This window comes from Anneissia japonica, unplaced genomic scaffold, assembly GCF_011630105.1.
Source record: "Anneissia japonica isolate Jap-2015-1 unplaced genomic scaffold, ASM1163010v1 scaffold287932_len317664_cov166, whole genome shotgun sequence".
In the NCBI taxonomy this organism is placed as follows: domain Eukaryota; kingdom Metazoa; phylum Echinodermata; class Crinoidea; order Comatulida; family Comatulidae; genus Anneissia; species Anneissia japonica.
This window is the reverse complement of record NW_022735649.1, coordinates 86,105-99,743: the sequence shown is the minus strand read 5'-3', so window position 1 is coordinate 99,743 and position 13,639 is coordinate 86,105. Positions and strand designations below refer to the sequence as shown.

At 32.3% G+C, this 13,639-nt stretch overlaps 1 protein-coding gene across 4 annotated transcripts in view; it reads left to right on the top strand.

Moving 5' to 3' along the window:
* Positions 1-12,340, top strand: part of LOC117116662 (probable diacyglycerol O-acyltransferase tgs1) — a 49,452-nt gene extending 37,112 nt beyond the window's left edge. For all 4 annotated transcript variants that reach the window (XM_033260740.1, XM_033260741.1, XM_033260739.1 and 1 more), the window contains 3 exons: positions 7,005-8,665; positions 9,418-9,501; positions 11,846-12,340. In XM_033260740.1, the coding sequence (XP_033116631.1) occupies positions 7,005-8,665; positions 9,418-9,501; positions 11,846-12,076 (1,976 nt within the window). In that variant the 3' untranslated portion in view covers positions 12,077-12,340. The remainder of the gene's footprint in view (positions 1-7,004; positions 8,666-9,417; positions 9,502-11,845) is intronic.
* Positions 12,341-13,639: the final 1,299 nt, after the last annotated feature.

Below are 13,639 nucleotides of genomic sequence, written 5' to 3'. Positions count from 1 at the left end.
TGCTTGTCTCTCAACCTTGATCCGTCTTCTGCAAACAAAGTCTCCATCCAATACTGCTCTCCTTAAAACACATTGATCTATTTATTTGTTGAATTTTTTATTATCTTGAATTTTTGGCTGTTGCAACTGTATAACTATAGGAGAATTCCACAGTAACTGACATTACATTTCATCCTTTATATTCACATTGTTACTCACTTTCAGTGTTAGCGCCAGAGGGGAGCTGGGGGGGCTATAGCCTCCACTCGAGGAAGCCTAGGGGCCCCCCCCCCCAAGGGCCATAAAAGATGAATAAATTCCGTCTGGGAATAAAAAAAATTTTAAAAAGATTTTTTCATATCTGTTCGTTTAGCTATATATAACTATATCGCCTTCATTGTCCTATTTGAGTACCGTTTTTGTTAACTTTTCATCTCAATAACAAAAACAACAACAATAATAATAATAATAATAATAATGATATAATAACATAAATTCACGTGCCCTTTTATTGTAAGTTAACCGACTACTATATATATTACTTTTCACATTGAATTAAGCCCATAAAAACAACATAATATATTAATTCTTCTTCACAATAAATACATTTATTGGAACGTATTAGTCAGCTGAACAGTGTCAAGTGTCAAAACAGTGTTTACAGCCCATGAATTTCACGTTGGCAATTGGCAATTGCCGACCATATTGCCGAGGCAGAATTGCTACAGACGGCAATTTTTTGCCGACCTAGGCCTAGATTTCTTTGCTTTACACACTGCTTGGAAAGTCAAAAACTTTGATTGATACAGGCTATCAGACACTAAATTTCATGTACGTCATCAAACCAAGGAAATTGGTGGTTCATAAAACAGATTTGTTTGTACAAAACTATTTCTAATAGGCATGCAGTACGTAAGATTTGTATAAAATCGTCTTGTCTTTCTCACCTAGTCGTTTCGTAGGCTAGGCCTAGGTAGGAATGACGCTAGCCAGCCCAACATCGCCCAATTGAAGCCACTTGGGCCACGTAGATCGTAATTCTTTATCTAAATCTATTATTTGTTTTCATTTTACAGTATTATTATCATATTTAAAATGTTGTTTATTATCTATTAGAAGAACAACAAAATTCAACATTTTTGTAGGCCTAGGCCTAATCCTACCGTCTGTTTAAACGCAATCACGATCGCATCATGACTTCACTACTGACAAGTACTGTACATGTGTGGAAAACCCCTGATAGATCATTCTGGGCATGCGCATGGACATGCATGGACAGTTTTGAAGCAGCCTGTGATGATTGATACGATCGTAGCTTTTACGAAAGTGATGTTTCCCATGCCAAAGATAACGATAAAACGAACGCTAAAGCAATTTTCTTATGTAAAACATATGTATTTATACTACACTATTAAATTAATACAAGTACGACCATTCTTTTACCAGTAATATATTGATTTAATAGGAAAATTAACAAAATCACAATCTGTAGATGACGATGTAAGGTCGAGCATTCGGAAAAATCGTAGTTTACTATATAGGCCTTGGTAGTAAAAAATTGCCGAGGCTGCCGACCTCTGAGAATTTAAGGTCGGCAAATTTTTGCCGACCTAATTTTTTCCAAATTTCATGGGCTGGATTATTTCGATATTTTATAAATGTCAGTGCATATTAATGTTATGTATTGAAATTAAAAAAATACAAAATGTTCTCCCCCAGTTTGAAAAATTCTGGATCTGCCCCTGTTTAAAGGGACTATATAAAAATGGTTTACGTTCTACTATGACAAATGCTCGTTTGGATATCCTCATGATGCTTAGAATACTTCTGATCGGGGAGCAACCTCGTGGTTTACAGATTTCAGACAAAATTGCAAGCTTGTACTGTGACGTTCCCGGTGACACTGTGTTTTATTAATTCATGGTAGTATAATATTGTCGAAACTTGGTGGCCTTTAACAATTAACAGTAAGACATTATTCACAATCACATGGATTATGAAAAACCTAGATTTCGCCATGATGGGAGAATAGTATTGCAATGTAATACGGTGGTTTTTTTTTTAATAATATAAAATGTAAAACGGATTTGAAAATAAGTTAGTTGGTTACATTGCATACTCTTTGTTTCTTGTTGTTTTAATAAAAAAAATTCTGTTTTGGAATTTCATACATGAAGTCATTACGGTAGTTAGATGCCTATCAAATAACTAATAAAAATTTACCAAAATTCGTCTAATTTCCGTAGCTTCCCCTGAACCCCCTGTGGCCCCTAAGTGGTTGTCCCCCAGCCAAGTGAGGCGTGCTTCGCTCGCCTAGCCCCCCCCCCCATTGGGGCTTTTAGTCCCCCTCTGTTTTAGTCCCCCTGTCCGGCAGATCCTGGCGCCATTACTGCCCACTTTATATTAAAAGTAGGAAAGACCTAATTATTTCTTATAGCTAGATGGTAGTACTAAGGGAGTGAAATACAGGAATACCAATTTAAACTTTTTACCATTTTTTTAGTGAAGGAAAAACTAGGAATTAAAACAAATTCCGATGTCTTATGTCCGAGAGACAGAAAAAACTTGAGTTGTATGCCATGAAATACTGCATTAGTATACTAGAAGTACATGGTTAATGATTAAAAATTTATAAATTTTTCATAAGATATTAACCTTTTTATAATGACCGGTTGGTAACTGACGTTACGCTTGTTTGTAATGTTAGATTATATTGTAAACAATTCTAAATTTATAAAGGGACACAATTTTGATGTTTTTGTGAGAAAATTATAATGTTGATTATGAATTCTATGCTTAATTTGAGTCAGGAAGCTTAAATAGTACAAAATAAAATATCACATAATTTGTCATACTAAAAAATAACAATTTAAAAGATATAAACATATTATCGAATGTATAGACTAATGACAAAGCCAATGAGTGGGTTGTACAATAAATCTCTACAAAGCAGAACAATAAAGAATTACTTTAATAGTTTTGATAAATTATATAGAGCTTATTGATGGACGCTTCATAAATGTCACCAGTTGGTAAATTATTGTATAAATTATAGGTTTATAACACTACGGTAACTGATGTTACATACCGTACATTTTAATAGATTACGTATTAGGAATTTCTTTACTGTGGAAAGAATAATATTTGGGTATTTGAGGCATAGTTAGAAGAGAAGAATTATTAAATACCATCAGCCCATCATGGTATGGTAAGATATTACTTTGAAAAATAAACTTACTGGTAACTGACGTTACATCTGATGATAAGAATTTCAATTTTTAAACTTCAACATTTTAAAAAAAGGAGCTAAATTTATAGCTATTGATCAGCAGAGTATGTCCCAACTGATAGCTCAATACCATAAACCTAAAATCCAGATTGGTAAAGTTAAAATTAAGTTGATATAATTGTTATAAGTAGTGTTAACATATAATATACTATAGGCAATATAACACTACGGTACTGGCGTTAGGCACTTTCAATATCAAATTTCAGGACTTTATTTTACTTTATTTGCAAAGAATAGGCATAAGCTATTTGAGGCATAGGTGGGAGAGATCAATTATTGAATAATTTCAGTCTATTATTGTATGATAAAAAATTATTACTAAGAAAAGTAGATGTTTTTGGTAACTGACATTATATTGGAGGATGAATTACAATAATGCAATTTTCTACATTAGAAAATAGGAGGAGCTAAATGCAGATATGTATGTCAGTAGACTATGTCCCAACTAATAATTGAAAACCATAATTAAACCCAAGTGTGTAAATTTGAAAAAAGTGAAAGATGTATAGTATATAAAGTCTGTATAAATTATGCAAATTTTTTCAGCCATTTTGAAAAACTAAATGGCCGCCTACAGTACTTTCAAGCACAATATATTTTCAGAAACTTCAACTCATGTACTATATAGTCATATATATATTTTCTGTTCATGTCCTGTTTTATGGAATTACCCTGTAGATGAATGTACATGCAATTCTACTTGTGTATAGCTGATAAATGGCCCATTGATGGCTTTTGGGACAAATGAATGAATTACTGTAAATGATTAAAATGTGAAAGGTTATATTTATAATTTCAAAATTAATATAATAATTTATTTTAACTTCCAATTTGTTAATACAGTAGGCTCCCATAGAGAACCTGAAACTCATTGAAATTTTTGTATTCATAATAAAAAAAAATAATTATGATTTGGATGTTTTAGTAATCAGGCACCATTTGTAAGAACATGCGGTGTTCCCATCAAATCTGGTCTTTTTTATTACATACCATAATCAATGTAAACAACAAATAATCAAATTTAGGCAGCATTGAATTTAAAAGCAAATACAACACTTTCGGGTCCAAAAAAGTGTCCCCTGAATTATTGTACCCCTATTTTGGGTCACTAAACTAAAAATATGAAGTTGTCCCCTAAGTAGGGGTTTTTCAATTGGCATGCATTCATACAATGATGACACACATAGATTCTTCATAATTTTAATTTAATTGACCTAAGGACGAGTTACAATAGAATTAATCCATGATAAACAAATTTGTAAGTTCAAAAATAATGATTATTTTGAATCTAATTGCATTTGTTGTGATAGGACAAAAACAAATACTAGTCACCTTTTAGAACATACAGTGTGTTAGTTCATTTTTCACATTCTGAAGGTCCCCACCCCTTTAGGTGTTGGCCATTGGTAAAATTTCTACGTTTTTCTGTTTGAAGTGCGCCATTTTTTTTCCATGCCGAAAAGTCCAAAAATCTTCATGTCGGCGATTTTTTTTCGTCGGCATTGGGCAGCTAGATGCCGGCGTTTACGTTGGCATTGCCGAATGCCAGCATTAATCTTGAGGGCTGGGAGATGGAGTGTTGTCTTCTGGTGTACTTGCCAAATTTACAACCTGAATAACCCCACCACTGAAAATAGTCTTCTGACTTTGGTGTGCAGTAGTATGTATTTTAATATGTTGCATTGTCAAATCTAATAGTTATATCATCTATTTATAAATATTAATTCAGGCTGAAAATCCTAAATTTATTATTCAAGGAGGTAACCATAGAGATGTAAAAATGTAGCCAACATAAGCTTCAATAATTAAAGATACTTTAATATACTGTCTGTACACTACTAAGTTACAGTATACAGTAAACTTCAACAACAGCTGATCAATATTCATTTTATTTTAATTAAAAATAATAAATTTTTAAAATAGGTTGAATGAAAATGCCATGCCATGTCATAAAAAAAACATGAAATTCCTGTATACAGTATTAATTAAAAAAATGATAAAAAATGTCATACTGTATACAGGACGCAGCACAGATACAACACTCGACAAAATGTATCACCTACTTTCATCATTTTAACAGCAACAGCATCACACATCACATACCTCGTCAACATCATTGTCCATTTTTTGCAGCCTTTTCTCCCCAGGGAAGTGTCAATATCATAAATTATCCCTCCTCTCAGTTAACTATTAAAAAAAATGTAATTTTGTTTTATTGTTCCTACACATCAATCACATGAATGTCATCAAACAGTACTGTAAGTGTTATATGAGATTGTAAGTTACTGTAGCTTTCAATCGAAAATTAGAACTAGAAATATTTTTCACTCCAAAACAGATGCATATAATTCATGGATAAAATACTAAGTGTATTCCTAGATTTTTTTGCACAAGGTCATGGTGTGGTTGGCTGGTAATTTTTTTAGACTAAATCAGTGAACAATTTATCTTATTGTAAGTTGATTTTTATCCCTTAAAATAAGCAAATTCATATTTCATTAAAATATTTTGAGACCATTGTATGATTGATGGGAGCCATTTAAATTGGTTTAAGCATCCAGATTGACTGACTTGCATTGGCTTCCCATAAGGTTCAAACTTAATTTTTAAAATTTTTCTTATAACTTTCTAGATTGTTAATGTTTTGCTCCTGAATATAAGTCAACCGCCTAAGTCCCATTATAGTCTTCGTAGATGTAAGAACAACACAATCAGCTGCGCTAATCTAGTTTTTGCACTTTAGGCGACCATGCTTTTGAATATGCTGCCCCCGGAAACTATGGAATGCTCTACGGAACAGATATCTTGGTACCAAATTAAAGAGAAATGATCTATTGATGAATTGAGATAGATTACTGTACATCATATGATTTATTTTGGTCTTTGAATTTAGGTTCCTTGGTTGAGTAGATAGCTAGAATTAGAGAAATGTTCTGAAATTCAAATTTTTAATAAAAACATACTTTAGAGAAAAAAAATGCCTCTAAATTAAAATAAGTTTTATTTCTTATTAATTTTAGAAAACCTTTCCAAAAAAAAAATACAGTATGCCTTTCAAACACTTTAACGGTACTCATCATTTAAAACTAACCAAAATGTTTGTATGAAATTATATATTAAATTTATGGGATTAAATATTTCAAACATCATATATTAGTCTATAATTTTTAATTTTACTTTTCTCTCTTTGTATTTATTTTAATTTGATAACTTTGTAGGTTTTTTTTGTAAAATTGGCATTGTGAAAAATACCATTATGGTGATACAAATTTTGGTTCTTTCCATTTAAAATAAAGTTGTAATAAGATCCTAAAACATTAATTATATGCCACTGATCATTCCCTACTACCCGCTACATTCCATTTTATGTAACAATATTATTTTCACAGTGAATAAATTGAAACATGAATCGCTATATAGTACGAATGTCTTTTCCTATTGCCTCCAGGAGTTCTTCAAAGTATTTTTTATCCATTTGTATACTTCGTTATTTCTATTTTGTTTATTAGCTCTTATTGTAGGCCTATATTTAGCTTATTTACTTGGAAATGTGACATGCTACTGTATGTATAACGCTGATAAAAGTGTTTTATACAGTAACCATGACATTTGTTCGTGTTGTTAGCAAATCCATTTGGAAAATGTGACATCTATAGGTCATTTTATAAAGCTGATAAACATTGAAAACATGTATTTTATAACCATGATTTATCTTTTTTATAATCTTGTTTATCAGATTACAGAAAACCTGAGAAAGTGCATATGGTGACGAACTTTACTTCCATTGAAAAATCTGGTCATGCGCCAACAGCAATTACGTTTGTCACAATGGAGGATGGTGAACAGTACTGCGAGTTCCAGTTTCAGCATGAGCACTCTGCCAATGCCAAGCAAAGGAGAGACCAGAAGCCGCAGAAACCTGACATGTATTCTCCTTGCCCAGGAAAGATTAAAAATCAACTACACGAGAATTTGTTCTACACAGTTGCATCATTCATCATCTTCGTCAGCGCAGCAACATTTCTGTTGCTTCCGACCTGTGTAATCTTAGTGGTGTTCGTTCCCATTGCCTATATACTTAGGAGAATCGCTAAATGTTTTGCGAGTATTTGCAACTTCTACTCCCCTTGTTGCTGCTATACGGCAAATTGGCTGACAAATGATGAGAAAGTTTGGCTTGATGATCCACATTTAGAAAAACCTGTGGTCCAAGCGTTACTTGAAGTTGAAGGGCGTATGGAAGCTTCACGACTCAAGTCTCTACTCTTATCACGTGTCGTTTCAAAGGAAAATAAACAAGGGAAAAAAAATTTCTTACGTTTCACACAAAAAATGGTTCGTCTCAGTTCTGGCTGTGTTTGGGTAAATGATCTGAATTTTAATATTGATAATCATGTTTTAGGGGCACCGCGAACTTTCAATAATATTCAAGATTTGCAGGAATTTATTTCACAGTTGTCTACAAAGCAGTTATTGTTCGGGAAACCGCTTTGGGAAGTATGTGTGTTTTATGTAGATACTAGAGAAACCCTGAAAACATATCTTTTATTTCGATTTCATCCCTGTATGACGGATGGTATCAGTCTTGTTGAAATTTTACGTAAGTATTTAGCTGACGAACACGCAACTTCAGAATTAAAATCAAGGTATGGCCGAGAGGCACTCATGTTTAATGGCGTTCAAGCTGTTTGTGTTGGTCTTATTGTATTTTTATCTCATTTGCTTGGGAAGCGGGATATATCCATGCCATGCATAAAACCAATGAATGGTGAAAAGAAAGTGCTATGGTCAGATCCAATTAGCCTTGCGTCTGTAAAACGGATAAAACTGATAACAAGGACGTCTATCAATGATGTATTGTTGTCTGCGATATCCGGCAGTCTTCGCAGCTACTTCAGATCTCAAGGTATTCATAACCCATGTAATCTTCACGCTAACATTCCAGTGGATTATCGCAGTTCTTCAGAACTTCTTGAACTTGGTAACATGTACACATTCGCACGGGCACCATTAACAACAAATATAGAGGGTGCTATACCTCGTCTTTGGGAATTAAAACACCAAATGCTGGAGGTAAAAAACTCAGGTGACCCTATGATTATATACAATGTGATGAAAGTCATTAGGCTTATATTCCCAGAGGTTGTCTCTCGGGGTGTTCTAGCTAGCCTTTACAACCGTAGTTTCTGTACAGTATCAAATTTACCAGGACCCGAAACAAAGATAAGTCTAGGTGGACATAAGGTGCAGTCAGTTCTCTACTGGATGCCTACAAGAGAACAAGTTGTGATGAGTTTCTCAGCAATAACTTATGGAGATGAATTACGAGTCGGCTTGCTTGTGGATGAAGCTGCCGTTACAGACCCACACATTATCCTCCATGAGTTAAACCAACAGGTTAGTAGATAGTGTTAATTCTTAAAGTAGCCATATTATTCTATGCCATAATTACCAAATACAGGAAAATCGCTTAAAGACTACTGACATTTTTTATTTCACAAGCTTTACACTTAGTATTATTGTGGCTTTACTTTTGACATAAAAAGCCAACTAATAATTTATTACTTTTGCTCTATGTTTGATTTATCCAATTTGCTCTACTGTATGTTTGATGTACTTTATATAAAAAGTAATAATGACATAGTTATTGGTCATGCATTCTAGCACTGATGCAACCCTTTTTTGTTTAAAAGCCATCAAGGATGGCATTTACAAGAATTAATAAAATGAATTCTTGTGCTTATTTTTCAATCCAAGGGACCTATATTTTTCTCATTGAAATTTCTGTTAAATGCCATTGCCTATTAAAGCAATTTGAATTTTCAATTTCATGAGCTATTGCATTTTTAACACTTTACATTTATCAGCATCTAATGAAACACATTCAGTTTTTGTTGTTCTACTATTTACTACATAAATTTACAGCCAATTTAGGGTCTAATCTACAATATGCAAAGATTAGAAACAGTGCATATTCATGTATGTTATTTGGAGAGGGAAAATATTTCTCTCATTTTAATTTCCAATTAAATACTAATCTATAAAGTAAGCACTTTAAATTTTATGAGCTAGTATATTTTAAACATTTTGCAGTTTGTATAAATCTCATTAATGTGTACGATCTAGATAAAATAAAATTATTCTTTCAGTTCCTAGCAATGACAGATATTTTACAGTATCGACGCATTCCAGGGGAGAAAAAGCCACGTAATCTGGATGACGATGGTTATGAGGTACGTCAAGTTGTTCTCGTCGAAAATGGATCATCAACGTAACATGATATAAATTTTTATTGTGGTATTATCTATCGTACAGATAAACTAGGTTGAATGATATAGAAGACACAATGTTTTTGACATTGGCGCATGATCATCAAATCCCAAGAGCTTTGGTTTTTAAATTTAATAATTACCATAAGAAAACATTAAATTATAGTCAAATCTCTAGCATTTGGCAAAAGTGACAATATTTCAAGTGACCAACAGTTATCATATAATATTGAAAATATGTATTGTATATATTATTAATATATTAAAAATCATAAAAATCATTTTTGAAAATAATTTGCTCATTTTTAAGTAACATGAACAAGAAATTGTATCGAAAATATGAAATGAAAATAAAATGAAAATATACCCAAAATTTTTTATCAAAAAATTATAGAAACACTTTATTATTTGTATATCATTATCCAGTAAAAGAATCAGGGTACACATTTATAAAATTCAGTATTTTCTATGCTCAAGTATATTTGTATGTTACTGCAAAATGGGCAGTTTGATGGGATTTTTTTTTTTTTAATGATTTTTTTTTTTTTTTTTTTTTTTTTTTAATGTTTTTTTTTTTTTTTTTTTTTTTGTCAGGGGAAACAATACATCTTTAATAAGTATAATTAAACACAAACATGGTATATAAAAATGCTAAATGTAGTGACGACAAGCCAAATATAAAAACTCCTCAAAAATTGTGTTCCGGAGACTGGCCAAAACATGTTGGATTATTTTACTGCACCAAATGAACCTCTATACATTCTATACATCATGCTACTGTATGTTGTTACTTCCCCCATTTTCGATGTTAAAATAGAATTTTTTAACAACTAGGTGATGGTCTATGCCTAAGAAATTTCCGGAATCATAAATTTTGAATGGTGATTTCTCAAATACTGTTTTTTAACAGATTTACACAGTTTAACCCTGTGTTAATAATGAAAAATTTTTTTTTTTTGGGAAGAGTGACTAGTTTGTCTTGCCTTCCCTAATGTAGAGTGAGCTATCAAGTGTTAAATTAGAGTTTGCTGTAAGATTAATGTTTTACCCTAACTATAATTTGAAATGTTCGATACAGTAACTCTAAATGGGGCTTGCCATGCCAAAATAAGCATCAGTGACTAAAACAAGAAAAAAAAAATGAATTTTAATGTACTCATATTCTCCATATTATAAGATTTAAAATGATGGGTCATAATACTGGAATCAACTTTCTATTGTCAAATTTACAAGTAAAATTATTACAGCTTTTCTGTACTAAATTATACAATACTGCGACGCTGGTTTTTCGATGGCAAGCCTCAAGGTCTTATTAGAGACAACCTAGGTTTTTAGCCCATAGGCGCATACATGTATGTGGTATAGGATAACATAGTCAACACCACTTTAATATTATGTAATAAATTTTTAATTAATAATTAATTTTTGTAATCTACTTTTATGAAATCCAATAATATAACATTTTTTGTTTCTCATTAATGCAAATTTGATATTTTTCTTATTCTATTTATTACTTAATTCAATTTGTTTTTTTAGGTGTAAGTATGAATTGAAGTTTTAAATTGAAGTGCAATGTATTTTGTATATATATTTTTTTTAATCTATTGTAATACAAACATTTTTAGCTGCGTGCTACTGTTTTGTACATTTAAAAATAAAAAAAATGATGTTCTTTATAAAGCCAGGGGCGGATTTAGGGGGGACCGGCCCGGCCCCCCCCTTTTGGGAAGTAATAAAAAGAGAAAGAAAAAAAAAATGATAGCCCAGAATGCCTCAAATGTTATGTTCGGGCGTCTAGAACACAAAAATCTCGCGGGGGAATGCTCCCGGACCCCCTACGGCAGTGTTTTCTCAATAGGCCACCCCCCCCCCTTTTGGACATTTGGATCTGCCCCTGAAAGCACCTATAATAATTACTGCACTGAAGCTACAAGAAATACTTCAAGCGCCATTGTGCCTACAGTATTTTATCATGTCCTATGTGTGTTACAAGACATTGTAACTCCTCATGATTGATTTAGACTCCCTATATTTTAGTGATGCTATTACATGTACTGTATCTAATTTTCACAAATACTCTAAGAAATTATCAAATATTGGCTTTGAATTTAGGCATGAAGTGCTTTTGGTGAAAATATGGCATTCCCCAGGTATAAGCCCACCCCCAAAATCGGCCCAATTTTGTGTTCAAGGATAGTGGGCTTATACAAGGGAAGCTACAGTACTTTCATTGAAATAAACCAAAACAAATAGATATAAACCAGTGAAAATTTTATTCTTAATGTTTGATTGTTTATTGTATCGCCAGGATGAAGACGACCGAATGGACGAAGAGGTCCGGCGTCCCAAAGTGAATCGACCTTCCGAAGGCGAGGCCCACACATCACAGATGCGCCCTTTGTCAGGTCCTAACATTTCCTTTCCAACAGTGGTACCAGATAGCCAGAAAAAGGGCGCTGTTGCTGTAGATGTTGAATCCAAAGAGGTTGTTATGCTTGAAAACCAAAATTTCTCACCATGTGTTGAACGTAAATGCTAAGCTAATGGAAGCCTTACTTTTTTGTATATAAGTCTAAAATAAATCTTATTTTATTTGGTAACAGTTTTTTGTATAGTAACTCTCATCCCTTGCAGTTGGCCTGTAGCTTGTAGGGTGCAAAATGCTTACCTATCCCCTTCTTACCTCCCAAAATCATAAATTTTAAATATCTGATTTCTTAAATATTGTTCTTTAAACAGCTGTATGTTTAAACTGTATGTTTGTAACTTCTTAAGTAAATGTCAGATTTAAATTATTCTTTTACCATTTTATAGCTCTTATTTTGCTGTTTAACTCTGTATTAATAATCCATTTATGCGATGAGTGACTGGTTTGGCTTGTCTTTGCCACATATATGAACGTATTTTCTTAGCTCATATCCACTGTTTACCAGCATTCCAAAAGGGATATAACCGCTTTTTTCTTTTTTAATGTTTTTTTTTAATTGTTTTTGTAATTGTTATATTTTATCATTATAAAGTTATTATTATCTACTACTATTATTATATTATTATTTGCACAGTGGGTATTAATAGTAAATAACAACAGTAACATCAGAATTATAAAAAATACCATAATTATAACAAAAACAATAACAAAAGACAATAGAAATATTGTTATTATTATTACTATTATTATTGATACTTAATTGTGCAATTGTTAATAATTACATTTTTACAGTAATTAATAATTAATAATTGGATATTACAGTAGTAAAATAATACTGTAATTTGACCATTTAATTTAAAAGTTCATAAAAAAAAAACAATTTAAATATCACATTACTTTAAATATTATAAAATAATAATCATAAAACAACAATTTGTATGAAGTTTAAATTATACAAAAGACTGTGGAGTTTTAGTTTTTAACTGTAGTAATGATTTGTAGTTCAAAATTCAATTTGTATCGTGGTTATGCTACAATTCACATAAAAAATTAAAATGGTCGCCTGATGGTTAACAGCATTTAATTTCAAACCAAGTACTAAATAAGTGCACATTTAATTTGAAAATTTATGACAATCATGCAATAAACAAATGCAGGAATAGCACTTTAAGATTAATGGCATATTTATTCAGCAAACTTTTACCACTGCTGTTCAGTTAATAGTATGCAGGAAGGGATGTAAATCAATCTAAACATGAGTGTGTATGAGGGACCACTACAATTTGTATTAATGTTTGCGTTTGTGGGTGGGGGGAGGGGGGAGTTGTATGAAGTAGCTTTTAATATGCTACTGGCAGTGGCGGACTGTCAACTCTACCCTAGACCTCGAAATATGGGATTTTGCTATGTCTTTTCTACATTATTTATATTTAGCACTTTTGAGTTAATTCTTTAAAAAGTAAAGTAAATCCTTTCCGAGCCACTAGGACTCATAAGGCTAGAGCTTGTCCCCAGTTTCTGTAGCACGAAGCGGATAGGAGTGTAATACTGTCCCTGGGTGGGATTCTGGTCCAACGCAGGTTACTCCCAGCAATTTGCTGGTACCCATTGATACAGATGGGTAGACTGAAGCAATTTAGATAAAGTGCCTTGTTCAAGGACTCAAGCGAAATG